General features: G+C 36.0%; 1 protein-coding gene across 3 annotated transcripts; it reads right to left on the bottom strand.

Moving 5' to 3' along the window:
* Positions 1-12,364: 12,364 nt before the first annotated feature.
* On the bottom strand, positions 12,365-19,735 carry LOC113278908 (probable ADP-ribosylation factor GTPase-activating protein AGD13). 3 transcript variants are annotated; one of them, XM_026527636.1, is made up of 9 exons: positions 19,475-19,735; positions 19,038-19,118; positions 18,577-18,661; positions 17,653-17,728; positions 16,466-16,629; positions 14,474-14,615; positions 13,668-13,784; positions 13,044-13,139; positions 12,365-12,879 (listed from the first exon to the last, which is right to left on the bottom strand). In XM_026527636.1, exons 2-9 carry the CDS (start codon positions 19,075-19,077, stop codon positions 12,598-12,600), a joined length of 1,002 nt encoding a protein of 333 aa, XP_026383421.1. In that variant the 5' UTR covers positions 19,078-19,118; positions 19,475-19,735; the 3' UTR covers positions 12,365-12,597. The 3 variants fall into 3 exon arrangements, with proteins under 3 accessions (XP_026383421.1, XP_026383420.1, XP_026383415.1); XM_026527635.1 differs by having other exon boundaries at positions 13,668-13,787; positions 19,038-19,160; positions 19,475-19,733; XM_026527630.1 differs by having other exon boundaries at positions 13,668-13,787; positions 19,475-19,732.
* Positions 19,736-20,156: the final 421 nt, after the last annotated feature.

Here is a 20,156-nt window from a genome sequence, read left to right as displayed (position 1 = left end):
ACGAAATGGTTTATTAATCGAGTTATTAACACAGTTGGTGTCTCACTGACATCTCTCAAAGTCAAATAACCTAATCTGAGGCGCATCACTCACTCTGTGGGCAAATTTAAGATGAATGGATCCCAACATTTTCACAACCAAACGGTCTGTGAGTCTATTATTTGTATACTTCAATCATGCGTCATTTAATTACAAGTGCAATCTAAAGTCTAAAGTCTGAAAGTTCAGAACAAATGTACATTCACGGCTCTACTAAAAATTTATAAACAGATCAACTATTGGGACACTAAAAGTTAGTGAAGAATCAACCCAAAATCACCAGTGTCACAGCAAATATAATGCTCATAGAATTCTTACAGCACACGACAAAAACAACAAATCAAAGAACATTACCTGGATGAGCAGATTCTGTTACTTTCCCTAGTGGTGATTCTTTCTGTTAAGGGGACAAACAAAACTACATAAGTGAGTATACAATCTTGCAAAACATATTGGATAATAGGAAAAATACTATCGAAAATCCAAATAATCCACAAGGAGATGCAGGACGACTAAAATCAACAATGCATTGATTGTTAATTGGCTGGCTAATATTTCACATATACTCAACCAAAATCAAATTGAAGAAAACCCTTACTATTCAACTCAAAAAAATAGAAAAGTCCCAAAAATCGAAACCCTAATTTTCTCAGGAAAAATATTGATTCTCAAAATTAAACATAGAATTATAGAAACATTCATGACTTACTTAGGCTTTCGATTAGATTAGAATCATTAGAAGAACATCAAAATATGCAATCAATTTGGGAGAAAAGAAACCTAACTTTGAAACATTAGAATCATTAGATTCATGACTTACTTAGTTACTTCTCTGAGATTCTCTGATAATCACTCAGTTCGTCTCTCCTAATCTTCTCAAACTTCTCGATCTGATTCTCTTCTGTGTTAGATGTAGAATGAAAAAAAGGAAGATAATACAGTAGTCAGTAGAGAAAGTGGAGATTAGAGAATAGAGAGTATAGGTTCTCACTTCTCCGAGTCGATAGATAATACCTAAGGGTAGGAAATTACAAGTACACCCTAGGCTATCGTATGTCAGATATTAACCTAACGGAAAGACCCCATTTCGATTCCGATAAAAGGTATTATCCGATATGTCGGATTAAATCCTATAGGATGTCGGATTTTCGGAAACGGATCTCGGATTTCGGCTATCCATTGCCAGCCCTAATCAAACCCTAATCCCAAAACAAAAAAACACAACACCGCTCTCTCATCTACGAGTCTATGACTATTATCATCAATGGGAACAACGAAATCATGGCAAATGGTTCCGTAGCAGCAACATCAACATCAAAATGTATTAGCATTATGATTTTTCCTCTCAAATATACAAATCAGAGCTTCAGATTTGCCATTTTAGTTTTCCTGGATATCTCCGTGGAAGATCTGCAGCTAGGAGATAAAAGAAGGCAAAGAGATGAAGTAAAATTTTCAGAATGTGTACTCCTTCTTTCAGCACCTACAGTACATCACCTAAAATGTGGTAGTTTCAGAAAGAATAAATTAAAAAAATAATAATCTGAGTAAATGTAATTCCACAAGATACATCCGAGAAAATACTTCAGCTATATGTAAAATTATTTTCTTTTGTGTTCTATTTCTTTAATTTGAGATTACCTAACCCATCTTTAACCAGTAATAGCAATTTGTTGTTCCAAAAAATCTTATTTAGTTATGTTGAACCGATGAATGTAAAATGATTTCAGCTGATATGAACTTTGAAGAACCTGAACTCTACAACATAAAGATTAAACCACAAACAAAAGGGAATAACCTAAATGGACAAGACAATTTTTTTCACAAATCAATAAGATACAAGGATTGCAAAACAATTACAACAATGAGATGCGACAGAACAAGAGGCTCGTAAAATACAAGTACATAGAAATCGTTCTAAATAACACTCGAGCTATATTACAAAAAATCGCAGTAAACCTCATTGAAGATGAGGAGGTGTAGGGTTTAGGGCAATTCTAATGGTAATGTTTAAACTCAAAATTTTGTTGAGCCACGTGGATGGCCAAACGGGTTTCTCCACTATGGTAAAGCGGGGCAAAATGAACAGACTTGTTTTTCTAGAGCCCATTAGTATTTCTTTTTAATATAAAATGTTTTGTAAGATAAAGATGGAAAATAAAATATAATATTTAGGTGAGATAAAATAGGATAAAATGAGATAAAATAGGATTAAAAAGTAGTAAACTATTCACGGATTGTACTTGGCGTGAATCCAAGAGTCGCGGGCTGAATGAAAAAGTCGCTGGCGGATTTGGCATGGTCGTACGTTGGTGCTTCCAACGCTCGCGTTTGTGGCTCCACCGCGCGGTCTTCCATCCCACGTGCGCCCGTTCATCCAACTCAATGTTCAAATCAACAAATATGTTGATTTGAACGTCCATTTTTCATGTTTGTTGACTCCATAGTGGTAACTGGAGTTTGTTCATTACATAGAAACTGCTCTTAATGATCTAAAGGCAACCACTCTACCTCCGGATCAACTTCACCAGATTCCACATTCTGAAGTTTGAGTGACATTTCTTGTTTTACCTTTGGGTCGATGATATTGATGATGCTGTCATCAATGAGGGCATTATCATGCGACTTCATCCATTTTCCAATTTGCATATTTGCAAACATTCTTGCGTCCCTGAATGCTGTCGCAGAGGTGATCAATGGCTGGAGGTCAATTTCGGCTTCCCCCATGATGTCATCAGCCGAGAATGTATCGTAATCAAACACTTGTTGTGTGTCATGAATTGAGGAATTAGATTGAAATATTATGGACTTCTATGTGAGCAACCTAACCTATATGTTCCAACGAAAAAGGAACTTGATTGTACAGTCACCAAGGTAGGGCTGGCAACGGATAACCGATATCCGATATCCATTTCCGAAATCCGACATCCTATAGGATTTTATCCGACATATCGGATATCGGAATCGGATATTTTATCGGATATTTTCTCTTAACGATAACGATATTGGAATGGGCCTTTCCGTTAGGTTAATATCCGATATCCGATAGTCTAGGGGTGTACTTGTAATTTCCTACCCCTAGATATATGCTGCCGACAGGGATAACCTAATTAATCTAATCTATCGAAATCGACTTCTCTATTCGATTCTAGACTCAGAGACTCTAGTAGAGGAGGAGCGTTTTTCATCAGAGAAGAAGTGTGATTCGAGATCGAGAAGTTGAGAAGGAAGTGACTCTCATCATCAGAGAAGAAGTATGATGATCAGTCATCATCAGAGACTCTCACAGAAGTAAGTCGATGTTTAATTTTGATGTTCAAAGTTAGGTTTCATTTTCCCCCAAAATCGACTACATATTTTGATGTTCTTCTAATCTAATCGAAACCCTAAGCCCTAAGGAAGTCATGAATGTTTCTATGTTTTTAATTTTTGAGATTCTGAAAATCAATTTTTTCCAGATAAAATTAGGGTTACTAAAAAATTATCAAGTTTGTATAGGAAATTGGTTTCTGTCTTTCTGAATTCACTAAATCTGGTTTATATGAGAAAAAGGGTCATGGGGTTGCAGTTGGTTTCTTGTTGTTCTTTTTCTATGGTGATTTGTGAAGGAACATCAGAACATGACTAGCAATTAGAAATTAAGGTTTCTTTATCTTTTATTTCTCAAATAGTTGATTCCACTTTTCTTGAGGTTTTTTGATTTGGTGACTTGATTGATTGATTAGAAGGGTGAAGGGGGCTTTAAAATGTGGAATAAATATTGGTTTCTTCAATACTAAATTCATTCTTTTTTTCTTGCTTTTGTGATTAGGTTTTGAGTTTCAACTGCAAATTTCAGGTCTTCTAGGAGTTCACTCATTCTTTAAGTTGGTTGTTGCTTCTACTGCTGCTGTACATTCAAGGTTTGTCACTGTACATGACTTGCTTTACTACTTAACTGATTAGATTTATGATTTATTCAGCAAGTATGTTTTACTAATACTATATTCATGTTGTTGTTCTCAGAATGTCTCATAAAGCATCCAACAGAGTTGAAACTTCAGGCACTCAACCAAATTCCGAACAACCAGAACAAGAAGATCAAAGTGTTGAATATTCAACAATTGCTTCAAGTTCAACACCTTCTTCAAGTAATAGATTAGCAGAAGTAGCGAATGAAAATCATCCACTTGTTGTTGCTTTGTTGAAGAAATTGCGTACAACAAGGTCACCGGCATGGGATGAATTCACTAGGAGAATCATTGTACAACCTGTAAAAGGGAAGACATATGAGGAAGAAGCTGTACTTATGGGTGAATGTCATCATTGTAAAAGGTTAGTACCTGCTCAGAGTGAACAAGGAACTACCCGCTTGTCTCAACATCTAAAAACCTTCCTTGAGAAGCCTGAAAACAAGACAGGCCAGAGGAAGATTAGCACTGCATTTAAAAAAGGAGGTAATAACCAAGTTAAATTACTTAATTGGAAGTATGATCCTATTTTTATGAGAGATTTCCTTGCTAGAATGATTGCTAAGCATGATTACCCTCTCAACATGGTTGAGTATTTCTACTTTAGAGAGTTTGTTAAGGCTTTAAACCCTGCTGCTAAAATGCCATGTAGGAATACAAGTAGAGCAGATGTTATGAGGTGTTATGCTGAAATGAAAGATGAATTGTTACTACAATTAGAGAAATTGACTTCCAAATGTAGTCTTACAACTGATATGTGGACTGCCAAATACATTAAAGATGGTTATTGTTGTGTTACATGTCATTTTATAGATGATGAGTGGAATTTGAAATCCAAAACCTTAGCTTACATTGTAGTGCCGTCACCACATACAGGAGATGCTCTCTCAGATTTTATCAAAACTTGCACTTTGGAATGGAACATAGATAGGAAATTTTTCGCTTTGACTGCTGATAATGCTCCAGCTAATGGTGTTATGATGAGAAATCTTATTACTTGGCTAGATGGTAAAAATTGTTTGTTTCTTGGAGGAAAAATGTTTCACATGAGGTGTAGCAACCACATACTGCATTTGATTGTATTGTATGGCATGAAAGTAGCTGCTGAGTTTATAGAGGCTATTAGAGATTGTGTTAAATATGTAAAGTCTTCACAAGCTAGAAAAGAAAAGTTTGATATAGCATTGGCACAATGTAGATTGTCTGGAGAAGTTAGTTTAGATGTGGACACAAGGTGGAACTCCACTTTCATGATGCTTAAGAATGCAATTAAATTGCAAGAAGGTTTTGAAAGACTTAGTGAGTTTGATTCTGATTTCGATATTCTACCATCTAAAGAGCAGTGGGATCAAGGAATAGAAATATGTAAATGTTTAGAGGTTTTTAATACTGTTTCAACTCAGTTTGCAGGGATTAAGTATCCAACTGCAAATCTGTATTATAATGGGGTTTATGAAATTAACAAATGCATAAACAGTTGGGAAGATAGTGAGTTTTTTTATATCCAAGAAATTGGGTCGAAAATGAGAGAAAAGTTTAATGGATATTGGAGTGAGAGTAACTTGATTATGAGCATTGGAGTGGTTTTAGATCCTAGGTATAAGGCAAAATGGGTTAGGTACACATATAAAAGAATGTTTGGAGATGCTAAAGCTGCAGAACTTTATGAGAAATTCAAAACAGACTTGTTCAAGGTTTACAATGCATATGAATCTCAAAACAACACTGCAGCTCCTGCTTTCTTTAGAAACTCTGTCGCTCGCATGAATGTAAGAAGCTCAGGTGCATCTAGCACAGATTATGCTAGTTTTGTGTTGGAAAATGATGAAGATGATGTTCAGAAATCTGAGTTAGAGATATACTTAGCAGAACCAATTCTTCCAACTCTAACAGCTCAAGATGAAATGAACTTTGATATATTGGTTTGGTGGAAGATGAATGGTTGTAAGTATCCAACTCTGGCAAAGATAGCAAGAGATGTATTGGCTGTGCCAGTGACTAGTGTGGCGTCAGAGTCCATGTTCAGCGATGGTGGAAGGGTCCTAACAACTCATAGAACTTCACTAAGTCCAGATTTAGTCCAAGCATTGCTATGCTTAAGTGATTGGCTGCCAGACTTCTTTGATGCAGGTAAATTTTCGTTTCTTTTCCTTTACTTAATTCTTTTCCATATTAAGAACTGTATTAATATTAGATGAGCTACCATATGATTAGAACTGTGACAATATTCTTTGTGAATGCAGATATGGAAGTCGTCGACTGAAGTTGATGCAAAATGAAACCAGCAAAGAAGATCTAGTCAACTAGCCTTTTTTAGTAGTTTTTTGCTTGTAGTTGCAGACTCTGTTGTTGTTTGTTTTTTCATGTGTGATGTGACTGAGGTGTTTGTGTGGTTTGTATTTCTGAACAAAAAAGACTGTCAAAAAACTTTGAAGAACAACCTAAATTTTCAGCATTTCTGCATTTGCTTCTGTGACAGGCGTTATCGGATTTTAACGGATATCCGATAGATTAACGTTAACGATATCGGTTTGTATTTTTGATATCCGCCGGATGTTAACGGATAACGGATATCCGATAATTCTTAACCTTAACCTTATCGGATTGTCCAATACCCGGCGGATATTTATCCGTTGACAGCCCTACACCAAGGGAAAGAAGCTACAAGTGTTGACAAAAAAAAATCATTATTGCTCACCAATTTTGTTAAGAATAAAAGTCAACGGGAGCAGCAGGATTGAAAGTCCAGGCGAATAATACTATGGTCTAAACATAGAAATTGCACGGGGTATTAATCTTCTTTTTCGAGTGTTATAGTGACATAAAAAACTAATTTGTGAGTGATATTTAGAGATTTAGTGGTGGCTGGAGCACCCCTTAGCCATCCCAGTTCCGTTATTGGCCAGTTCAGCAGCTAAATCATCACTACCTAAGAAGTTTTTAAAGTAGCAGCAACTAGTATAAGAAACCTTCGTCTCCACGGCCTTTGACAGTACTAATACTGACAGTCTGCTATTTAGAGCAAATGTTATGGGTAGTCTCTATTCGGAGACTAACTCGCACATATGAACGAGTATGGTCACTGTGGGCAAATTTAAAAGGACTAGCCGGGACCGTCCCCCGTTTAATAGTTTTTTTGAAACCTTATGGGGGACAGTCTCTCGTAAGAAATAAAAAAAAATCTTGACGGGGGATAGTCCCTCGTAGGGCTGTCGATGGGTACCCATTACCCGGAACAGGAACCGGACCAGGTATACTTGGGTCCGGTTCTGGGTCCTAAAGTTGAACTCATTAACAACTTAGGATCCGACAGGTAATTACCCGATTAGACCCGTCCCAGTTATTTTTTTTTTATTCATGTTTTTAAAAAAATTACAAGTATTTTGCTAGTTTTGGCTTTGATTTTTTGCTCACTTTTAATTTTTCTCTTACATTTAATCTTTATTTAGTACATTAATGAGAAATAATAAGGATTTTTTTTTAAAAATATTTAATTTCAAGCCAAAAAAAAGAAAAATATTAAGTTTTTGAAGTTTTTCTAATAGTTTTCTTAATACCCAATGGGTACCCGGAACCGACGGGTACCTGAGTATTTAACCGGGTTCGATTTTGGGTCCACAAATTTAGGAACCGGACCCGGAACCATTAAGAACCGGACCCGGCCTTTATAAGTAGGGTCCGGATCTAGTGATACCCGGGAGGACCCGGACCCATTGACACCTCTAGTCCCCCGTCTAAAAGAAAAAAAATCCAAACGGGGGACGGTCCCCCGTTTGTGTAGGAAGTCAATATGAGGAGCAATTCTCCTAGATGTTTTCATTCTTCTTCAACATTTTCATAGTTTTTTCATCTTCTCCTTCACTATAATCTTCAAAAACGATAAGCAATCCGATTTCGCAAAAATAAATGTATCCCATTGATTAACGAGTAGAGGTAAATCCTATTCTAACAAAAAAATCGTTTATTGATATTAATTTCATCATTTTATTTAGGTTTTGGTTAAAAGTTACCCTAATTTGATTTTTTTTTCTAAATTCTTGAAGGTGTTGAGCTAATTGGGATAATTGAGCGAATTAAAGGTATTATTCTTAGCTTAATCTTAATGTTAAGCGAATTAATTTTGTTTACCTCTTGTTTCATTGTTTTAATTTGATTGATTTATAGCTTAATTTTGATAGATGGTTAATGACACTTGTTTTAGGGTTCATATAGAGAACAATGGATTATACTATTTTTTCTTTTAAAGGTGAAGAAAATCATATATGCAACACTCTTGACATTGTAGATGGTGAACCTTCAATTAGATTTAGAGGTAGATGGAGCAATATGCATAATTTGTATGAAATTGTATGTAAAAATGAAAAATGTAAGTTGTTTGTAGACCAATGTGGATTGGATCGATTACTTGAGATAAATGTTTCGAAAGATGATTAACAACTCACACACGCAATTGTTGAGCGGTTTTGGAAATCTACAAATACTTTTCATTTTCCTACATTTGAAATAGGGCTCACACCCAATGACTTCTCTTGGTTGACGGGTTTAGATGTAGGAAAAGGAGTAAAGCTAGATTATGTAAATTGGTGTGATAAGGAAAATAGAGAAACTTGCTTGGAGTATGTTGAAAACCTTTTGCCCAATTTAGCTCAACTTATTTTCGATAAAGCCGAGAAAAAGAAAGCCGCAGAAAAGAAGAAAGCACTAGAAAAGGGGAAAGGGAAAGCCAAAGCAACCGAGCAAGAAAGTGATGATGAAGAAGATATTCATGAGAATTTGGAGCCGAATGATAGTGAAGAAGAAATTGGTGAGAATGGGTAAAACATAATTTGTGGTCTTGATGTGTCCTCCTATTTGAGTAAGAGGAGTGGTGGTATCAAATGTGTAGATATGTGTGATTGGTTGAATACATTTAAAGGAAAGGGTGGAGTGGTTGTGGAACCATATTGGGATGAAATTGTTCGGGTTTTTATTTTATGGATGATTGGTCAAGTGCTTATGCCAAATAGTGTATCCATCACAAAGGTAGGATGGTTATGTAACTTTGAGGAGTTGGATTTAGAAAACATAAATAGGTTTGATTCGGGATCTCCGACATTGACTTGTCTTTATAAATCTTTGAGCGAGGCTAGTAGCAAATTGAAGACTTTCAACGTGATGTGGATGATCTTAGAGGTATGTATATATGCCTCATTTTATATCTTAAACCCATTTAATGTTGATATTTGTGGAAAAATGTTATATATTAATTTCCCCACTTTTTTTTGTAGTATTGGTTTTACTACTATTATCACACTTTGTTTCCCAAAATTGATGGGAATGCACCGGTTTGGGATGATTTGTGACCAAAAATTAAGGTGTTAAACGTAAGCAAATGGAGAATAGGTCGATCCAAGGAACAACCTGGCATCCATGGCGAGGAAGTGGGCATACTAATAATGAAGTCTTAAGATATTCGCATAGCTTAATGTTTTTATTTATAGCATATATACGGTTTTCTAAACTAGTTTTGTCTCTATCATTTGGGTTACCTTTCATTTTCTCGATAAATAATGGAATAATACGATCCCAATATTTGGTTTTTCTTTGATGCACGCCAACACTACCATCACCCGTTATTGTTATATGTGCTTCGCAAAGTGCTACATCTTCCTCCGTAGTAAATTTAATTTGTTGTTTTCTACGAGTTTTTTGAGCTTTTTGGGTTGAAGGGGTCGGTGTTTATGAAGAAGACATGGATAAAGAGAAGAAGAGAACTTCAAAACTAAAATGGAGTAGAATGAAATTGAGTTGGAGTTGAAGTAGGATGAAGAGAAAAGAGTTTTATGAGTTGGTTTTATAGGCTCAAATGTAGCCGTTGGGGGAACAAAATTCAAATAGCAAACAGGAGACAGTCTCCCGTTTTTATCTTAAAAACTCATGAAACGGGGGACAATCACCCGTAAAGAAAAGAAAAATATATAAACGGGAGACTGTCTCCTGTAAAGAAGAAGAAAAAAACCTTACGGGAGACTGTCTCCCATTTGTTATTATTTTTTCTTACGGGGATAGTCCCCCGTCTACTGTGAAACTCCCAATCACTCGTTCCGCTGAACGAGTGTGTGGAAGGATTTGGGGGAAAAATGGGTTGAAACCTATTCATAGGAGAGCCTAATTTTCTCAAATTAGTAATGCACTCTTTCATTTGGAAGGGTGACACTATCCATATCCGTTACTCTTAGTACGAGTAAATTATAAGTAGGCCACGGGTGCCCGTAGAATATATGTGGTGCCGATAATGAACATTTGTTGGGTTGAAGTATCCTATGCTCTCCATGACTTGCAGACTTGGATGGTAAACAAGAAACTTTAGCGAGGATAGTTTTGAGAATCGACACTCCAAACCCTAACACTTATAATTTCACCAAGCACGGCCATTTAAAATGCACGTCAGCTGTTGGATTAAATGAGCACTTACAATCAACTGCCCTAAGCCAAAAGGGCAGATTTCTTACCCATATAAGTAGTAGTATGGTTCTCCTCTTCATTTAGTTTATGCCTCCAAAGACAAAGACAAAGACAAAGAGCAAACCCTAACCCTAAACACCCCAGCTGATCCATGATCGTTATCATCCATGCAGTCAACGTGAATAGTTATTGGCACTATGATTTTTCCTCGTAAAATTTACTATTTGGAGAGGGCTTATTTTTGAGGTTCGAATTTCTTCTCAGCTGCTTTCAAAATCTCCATCTATTACTTTGAAAATATATAGATATAATATCGAAAGAATGCTCAATGTACTATGTAAAATTACAATTTTTATAATGGGATCTATCTCTGTTCGTTAATTTTTGTATTATTCATTTTGTTCCCTAAGAGGAGCCTTAAGGCTCAAATTTTTGAGATTACCTAAAACTAGTACTTTGAAGATCCTGAAGTCTGTAACGGAGATTAAACCCCGAAAAGACACAATAACCATGTAGACAACAAAAGAACTTCCTCGCATCTCAGCATCTGTAAAACATCACTGTATGGAACAAAATTTATTGTTAGAGCAAGTCTTATGGTGGAATCCAAATTATTCTAAGTGTGGAAAAACCATGGAATGTCAAGTCTAGTGGCTTCCAAGTTTGGGTCTTCCACAGAAAATCCAAGCAAGGTTCCACGGTTTCGTGGAAGGGTTCGTAGAATCCATCTGAATGCCAATAAGAATAGCGTTAAACGCAATTAAAAATTGCGTTTTTTTTTTATCCGTAGATTTAAAATGAGTTGTTGAAATCTAACGGCTGAAGAAAAAACTCCATTCTTAATTGCGTATTTAAAGTTCCATTCTTAATTGCGTTTTTTTAGCTCCATTAAAAATACCGTTTCTACTATTCCACCATTACACTTGCGTTTCCATCCACAGTTCCAAGTGATGAGATGGCGTGGAAGATGAAAGACGGATGGATTCCACCGTAAGACTTGCTCTTAGTTTATGCATGAAATGAACTCTCCTTGCCTAGATTGTTTCTATATTCCAGGTCCTGCTTTGCTACTAGCCTTGTAAGACTAGAGGGTCTGATAAATATCCACAATTCACCGGAAATACTGGCCAGTTCATTACTGCACTTAAAATCCTGAAGTCTGCTGTATCAATGCTACAGCAGAAACATTAGTCACCACTCCCCCGCATCCTACGCACATTCTTTGATAAGTGACGGTAAAAAGGGCACAACAACTACATCCATCATCTGAGCTTTGTGGAACTGGTTCTGGAAGTATGTCACAGGTGCCCGTAGTATATGTGTGGTGCTGATATCAGAGCCGTCTATAGCACACGTGTTCGTTCAGCAATTACTGTCAGTCCAAGACAATACATGGATCAGCCGTTGGATCTCCAACCCTTCTTATAAGTAGTATAGTTTTCTCCTTCTTCAGCCAAGTTGTGCCTCCCTCGTCTATGCAAATACTATTTATACACAGATGGTTCAGGCCCAAATACTCTTAGAGATCCACTATCATATTGATATTGATGTCAGAAGAAGAGCAACTAGGTGAGAAAAAGAAGGCCAAAGATGAAGTGAAGTTTGAGAATCTGCAGCTGGTTTTTTCGGTAAAAAAATTAAATAAAGGTCTATAATTTATTGTGTAAAATTATCTTTTTTTTTTAATGAAATTTGTGTTTCTTGTTCATTAATTTGTATTTTATCACTCTCTTACCCAGAATTTTGAGATTATATAACCCTTCTTAGCTAATATCAGTTTGTTGTTACGGAATCTTATTTAGAGATCCACTGCAACAAGAACTGGAACAGGAGCAATTGTCCGGAATAGATGTAAATTAAATTGATTTCAGCTCTTCATTATTTACCTTGAATAAGATGTATTTATGCAACCTGAACTCTACAACATGATGTAAAAAGAAAAAAAAACTCGGCAACATGAGGATTAAACCACAAAAGAGATGACTTTTTTACAAATCGGATAACAATGAGATACAAGGATTGCAAAACAAGTACAACAATGAGATACAACAAAGCAAGGCTCGTAGAATACAAGTACATACACAAAATCGTTCTAAATATCACTCGGAGCTATATTACAAAAAATCGCAGTAAACCTCATTAAAGACGAAGAGGTACAAGGGTTTTATTGATCTAAAGGCAACCACTCTACCTCTAGATCAACTTCACCGGATTCCACATTCTGAAGTTTGAGTGACATTTCTTGTTTTACCTTTCCGTCTATGATATTGATGATGCTGTCATCAATGAGGGCATTATCATGCGACTTCAACCATTTTCCAATTTGCATATTTGCAAACATTCCTGCATCCCCAAATGCTGTTGCAGAGGTGATCAATGGCTGGAGGTCAATTTCGGCTTCCCCCATGATGTCATCAGCCGAGAATGTATCGTAATCAAACACTTGCTGTGTGTCATGAATTGAGGAATTAGATTGAAATATTATGGACTTCTATGTGAGCAACCTAACCTATATGTTCCAACGAAAAAGGAACTTGATTGTACAGTCACCAAGGGAAAGAAGCTACAGGTGTTAACACAAAAGAAGAAAAGAAAATCATCATTGCTCACCAATTTTATGGCTCCAAATTGCTGCGGAACTGAAAGCATAAGCTCCTCATCCCAAACAGGATTCAAGTTGCTCGTTACTACTTTCGTCTGGACCTTCTACAGAAGAGAAGGAAAGAATAATTTTACTATTGAAATTTGAAAGACTATGACCCATATACAGAAAATGAAGGTCAACAAGAAACATAAACATTGCGCATGCAACAAAGTCATACATTAAGATAAAGAATGTGACTATTTTTAAACGGTCTGGAAAATCAACCAAACAGTGTTACAAACCCCTGATCTCTGGGGGGGGGGGGGGGGGGGGGGGTACACGAAGATGATTTAAAAGCTGACTCTCACTGAGCTTGCTCTCTTCACCTACGCAGCTCCTCATCATGCAGAGCCCATACTAAAATATTTAAACCCCTAACGAGTTTATAAAATATAAACAGCGACAAAGATGCCCGTATTTACCAAATTACAAGGGCTGATTTCAGCGAGAATAATCTAATTGTGGGGAAACTGGAGAAAACCATCCCACAACCAGATCCTCCTAGATTCATATACACAGAACCATCCTATGATTTTAACAAGAATATAATGGGAGATAAAAAAATAAAACTATAAACAACAGTGACTAACCTGCTGTCCAAGCTGCAGAACTACGTATGGATCACTTGATAACATATCTCTAATCGCTAAGTTTGTGCCTTTTAGCACTTTGATTTTTAGTAATCCAATAAATTCAACCATGCCTTCCTGCTGCAAGTTACAAAGTCAAAGAATTATTGCACTAATTTTCAGTAGATAGCTGCAAGTGGGCATTGTAAACCGATTATCGTTCTTGGTAGATGTCTCAACTTCTACTTCATGGCCATAAAATGCAGATTAGGTATGAAAACATCAATGTGATCGCAGAATATAATAAGAATTTTATTCAGCATGATCACCTGTTTTGAGATTTGGAAGTCTACAACAATGAGATTCATTTCACCATTAGTTGATACAGCTTGTTAAACAAAAAATTATGGCTGATACACAATTGTTTTTGCCTATGAAACCCTAAATCTTAGTGAACTCCCTGAGCAAGTATGGGACACCAACTATACGACGGTGATAAAACACAAAAGTATTTGATTGTAAAAAAAAACAAAGTACCTTTGTTACTGTGCATATACGGTATACCAAGCAAATTATTCGGAAATTTTGATAGATAAAGATGCCTCACTAGTATTTTCAAACCTATGCATTCAATACCAGGTAGAGAAGAATGTACTTTGATTTGCTTACCTAAATGTAGTATGTGTCGTGTAAAATTAGAAAAAAAAAATGAAGAAGAAGATTTGGTCTGACACAAATACAATTATATGTGTAATCAAGTATACGTTTCAGACACTAAGTTTGCATTGATTAATAAATAGAAATGGATCAAAGAAGAAAATAATTACGTGATTCCTTGATGTATCCGATGTACTTCGGAAGGTGTCCATAATCTTTCTGGAGATACTAGTTTGAAGAGAGCTCCTTCCAGTATTCAGTGAAACTATCCGCAAGCTAGGTTTCAGAAATTCCTGAAGTTCATACTTTGACCTACATTTCAGATGAAACCAGTTACACTAACTTTATAAAGTGTTACAAGTATAGTATGGCAATATTATAAAGGGAAAAGAAGAAGGAACCAATTTAGCACTTAAAAAACAGCAAAGTTGTGGAGCAATGGTTAACATATCAATCTAGCACTTAATTCATCGACATAGATAACTATCATACTTTTTTTCCCTAGAACTCCAACAAAAGAGAAGACACTACTTTATCAGAACAAAGTCCATAATTCATTAAACCTTTACTTTAATTTTAAAAATCAGTCCACATCCAGATACCAGCAAAAAGCAGAATTGTTCCATAATTCACTAGCTCACCAGCACCTTATATCACAGAACAAAGTCCATAATTCATAATAATGGACTCCAACAAAAGAAGAAACTACTTCATCAGAATAAAGTCCATAATTCATTAAAACCTTTACTTTAGTTTTTATAAATCAGTGCATATCCAGATACCAGCAAGAAGAAGAATTTGTTACATAAGTCACTACCCCACCGACACCTTACAGCATAGACACACCATACAAACACATGGGAATGACAGGGATAAAAGAATTAATTATCCATTGGGAATTGCACCAAGGAGACAAACAAATGCTCATGATTCCTAGGATGTTAAAGTAGTCTGGGAGAGCATTGCCAAAATATCCAGATACCAGACAAACGTTGGCTCGTGATTATCTATTACGTAACTAGAGGTATTCAGTGACCAAAGGCTGACACAAACTCAACCTCTTGTTTGCATATCTGGAGTAAATTGAACAAATTTATAAGAATTCCAACATGGAAAACATGCAAGATAATAGCCTGTTTGATTATCTTACAAGTCTAAGGGGTATAAAACTAACTTGGGAACTTCATAGGGAGTTCTTCTTTTGTATAAAACTACCTTTCGTTCTTATTTCAACAATCTGGCAGGTAGCATCAGAGCCCTTCTATAATACAGGTGTGACAACCCCCAAATCATGCTGTCACAAGGAAATATATAGCCACCATGATTACAAGCTAATTGTTTAGGTGAGCCTATAAACATCCCAGTTAAGAATCAGAAGCTGTACTATCTTCATCTATACTTCTGTTCAACAATGTTGAAAAAAAAAAACTTAAAAGGCTTCACTAATTCCCAAAATAATTTCAACTGATAAAGAAAGAGATAGTAGCAAGAAGGGCATCAAACACAAGATGCATGCACTTGCATGAGCTGGCATCCGCAAACATCAACCGAACATCATTACGAAGAGATAGAACACAGACACGGTGACATACTAGACCTCAAGAAAGTAGATCATGATAGTGTATAGAAGTAAATTAGTTTTTAAATGTAGAACTCAATTACACGATAAAGATATCGTTAAGACATCTAATCCCACACTTTATAATTTTCTACTTCGCTGTCATAACAAGTGGACTTCTATTTCGAGCATTTACAGTGCCATGTCTCACCTGATTAAGTAAATTTATTGTAGATATCACAAAAATCCCAATATCTCACTGAATTACTTTACTAGCATTTAGCAGAGGGAGGGAACATGTAATTTAGGGACAGGCTTTTACTAACTTTAACTTTTACAAGTGGTACTGAGACGAGTGAAGTTGTTTGAGGGCATGCCAAGTTTTTATGTTACTTATAAGAAAACGTGTCTAATCATCGTCCAGAGACAAATGTGGGACACAAACGTGGTGTCCACACAGGTGCAAGAAATGTTGAAGATGTGGTGAGATGTGCACAGCGACCTATTTGGATGTATCCATGCTTCCTTAATGCAAACACATGCACAAACACACTCGTTTATATGCAAGTATCAACATGCTGTTTCACCAGGAAAATTGACACACCTGATGAACTTGGAACGTTGTTCATGACTTGAATCTGCTCCAGGCTTTGTGATTCCATCAGGTATAAAAGCCTCGTAGATGGAATTAGCAGAAGAATTTCCACCAACCTCAATCATGGACTCAATTTCTTCATCAGACCAATCATCTAAGGTGACTGATAAGACCTGAATTGTACAAGTAAAGCAAAAGCATCTTTAGAGGAAGGATAGTTTAAAACAGCCCCTCAAGGTTTTAAAAAGCGAAAGCGTGGGGCGAAGCGCTCTCATACCAAAGCTTAAAGCGCTGCGAAAGCGTAAAGCGAAAGCGAGCTTTTTGAAATATATAATAATATACATAAATAAGAAGTTATCAACCAAAGAAAACTACGAAGTTCAGACATAATGAAAGGAACAATTAGACTAACTAAGCATATGGCATACTGATATTGCATATACTACCCAAGAGATATTTAAAAATACTAGCCACGGATTTCTGCATCATTCATATCATCATGTAGATAGTCATCGTCATCATGATCATCATGCCCTATAAATTAGGTTTATTAGTATTTAGTTAGAAAACGTGAAACAGGCCCTACTGGGCTTCAAAGGCCGACTTTTCACTTTCTAATATAAACCAATTCGTAAAGCGGCGCTCTAGAAGCGCAAAAAAGCGCCCAAAAGCGCGCCCCATAAACGCCTTTTTAAACCATGCAGCCCCTATACTCCTAGGGGTTTAAGATAACAAAACAAATCTTGTACAGTAAAAAAGAACAGTGTAACTCATGCCTCACATTTTTGCTGAAGGATTCAGTCTTGTTAAGGAAAGTTCATGAAGTAAATGTTTAACAGTCAGATCTAGGCATTTAACAAAAACTGGACAGTATATCTAGGCTATCATTAAGACAATTCTACATAATCAGTTTCTATGATCCAAATGGAAGTGAAGCATTATTCTATTGCTGAATTTAGCTGAGAGTCTTTTCCACGAGGAAGCCATAGTGGGTTCTATCAATTAGCCTGTGTTACCCGTGCAAATATGTGGGTGATATGCATGTGATAATCATGCTGCTACTTAAGGTCTTTGGGTCCCAGACCTCCAAGTATTTATTTTCTTTAGAACTAGTTTTTGGAGAACAGAATGACAAGATAAAGTACAGCTAAACCTAGTGTACATGAACTCCGAAATTACAAATCCATCAAAGCTACCTTTGAAATATGAGTACCAAGACTTCGGTGCACACCACAGCATTTCAAGCATAGAAATACTCCAATATTTGCTGACCTGAAGAAAGCCAAATATAAATGTCACAAATAAAAAAGAAAGAAAAAAGAAAAAGATTGAAATGCTGTAATGCGCAATGGCACATCGCATCATCAATATATATAGAAGACACAGTCATAAGAACTATGAAGGGAATGAGTAAAGTGTAACTTCAGCACATTTATTAAGAGGGTATGCATTATTTGTCAGAATTTTATTAACAAAGGTTCATAGATCCATCTGATTTTTTTTTACAAGGAGGTAAGGCAGAGTCAAGAAAATAAACATGCTTTATATCCAGATTTACCGCATCCTAAAGCCCCAGGCACTATCAAGTCCGAATATGAGATCATTGTCATTAATGACTTTTCTATCCCCCATGGGTGTTATAACTGATTTTCTTCTAGAGCAAGCCCTGCTAAATCCTTCCCTTCTGAATATGTGATCTTTCCAGGTTTTCTAATTAATAGCATCTTCTCAATAAATTTACTAGTAATGGTTCCAACTTTTTCAAAACCCAAATAGCAATGGTTTTCAACAATCTTCCACCCAACTTACAACCTTAGACCTCTACAATGTGTTCACTAATATCAAAATACAAGAAAATCTTAATGTATGGCCAAGTTAAAGAAACAGTGTTATTGTGCATTTATCAAAGTCTACGGATCCCGCTAATGAGGTGGTTGACCAGTATTGATCAAGAGCATCATGTTATGCAAGTAATAGAAAACAAGAGTGTGAAAGAAAAACCACTAAGCTTTAGGCAGCATACAATTGATTCTGTGATATTAATCTACAAAACAAAAATAAAGGTACGAGTAAAATTCAATAGATGTATATATCATGGAGTGTTGAATACAAGAACTTACGCCCACTTAGGATCTGGAGCACCACAGTCTGCACAAGTGCGGTTATCACTTTGATGCATTAGTTCTTTCAATTTCCTCATATTACCTGTAGAAAGAAAGTATGTACATTACTAGAAAAACAACAAAAAAGAAAAATTCAAACGTGCACTCACAAGACAGCATGTCTAGAAATTATAAACTGTGTTGCTAATAGAAAACCACTTCACACAACATCGATGCAATCAATGTTTAATCGTAAAGCTCCAATTTTCACCAAGGACACAGAGCCCTCATTTAATGCCCTGACCTAAATGGCTTTCAAAACCATGACCAATTACTCAGAACTGGGCTCTCTTTTCCTCACTTTGCATATTTCCAGATATTAGAGTCTGAATCACTACTATTCTAAACTCCAAACAAAGTTCTCTAAATCACCCTCATCATCATAATGGTAAGAATTTGAATAGAACCATAAAACATACCTCCAGAAGGCCTCCCGGAGCCAGGTACTCGGTTACTCATACTGTAAATATGTGTTACAAGCCACCAATCATTCAAAAATCCTACACTTACAACAAATCCAGTCAGGAAGCTACCAGCATAATCTGCACACAAGAAATATAAAGAGCAGAAAATGTTTCCCTAAAAAGGCAAATAAAGCAAAAAAAAAAAAAAAAAAAAAAAAAAACCAAGTCAAATCAAATACAGCAAAAACATATACATTCCAGAATTCAATCATAAGGTGTTGTCAAAATTCAATCAAAACCTATCATTATCTTTATGATTATTATTATTATTATTATTATCAATTTTAAACTAATCAGAATTGATAGAATTCAGATAAGAATGAGAAAATGGGTCAAATGTATGCGGTAAAAATTAAAATAGGATGAGATTATCTGGAAAGATCTGTGATTACCAGTAAAATCGGTTCAGATGGAAAATGTTGAGACTTTGAGAGGGACAGAGTCTGATTGTTTTGTTTTTGTTCTGAAGAAGAATAAGAAGATGAGGAAGAGGAAAGGGATATACCCCTTGTTGAAAAGGGATAACACGTTACACGTTCAATTTCGCTGTCCCATTATCTTCAAAGAGGTGAAAAAGGTTATGGGGTCCCACCCCAGTTTTGTTTATCTGACTATCTTTTAGGGAAAAACCGGGTTGCCGGAAATGTCAATGCATAAAGGTCATACGTTGGAACGACTCTTTAACGATCTTCTCTTTGTGTGTCCTAAAGTTTGTTAGCCATTAATGTCTTTTTTTCTCTTCTTACAAGAACCGAACGCACGTGCTTTGCACGTGCCTGAATAGGTGTGATTCACTATAGCCAGTGCCAACTTAAGTTAGTGGTGAAGGCTGACACAAATGAAAACGAACTGATAACTTAGTTGTTTATTTATACATCAAACTGATGTGTAAAGAAAACAACCAAGAAATCACTCTTTGTTCTCTCCCCATGGAAAGGTCAAATTTTTTAGATATTAAAGTATATATATTTAGGTTTAATTACCATGCTACCCTCAAATAAATTTTGTCTAGATAGCTCCTAAAACATAGAAACGGGGGAAAATTTGGATTTCCAAATTTTGCAGCTTCAATGA

This window comes from Papaver somniferum, chromosome 1 (genome assembly GCF_003573695.1).
Source record: "Papaver somniferum cultivar HN1 chromosome 1, ASM357369v1, whole genome shotgun sequence".
NCBI lineage: Eukaryota > Viridiplantae > Streptophyta > Magnoliopsida > Ranunculales > Papaveraceae > Papaver > Papaver somniferum.
The sequence above is the reverse complement of the archived record's forward strand: the minus strand, read 5'-3'. Positions and strand labels throughout refer to the sequence as shown.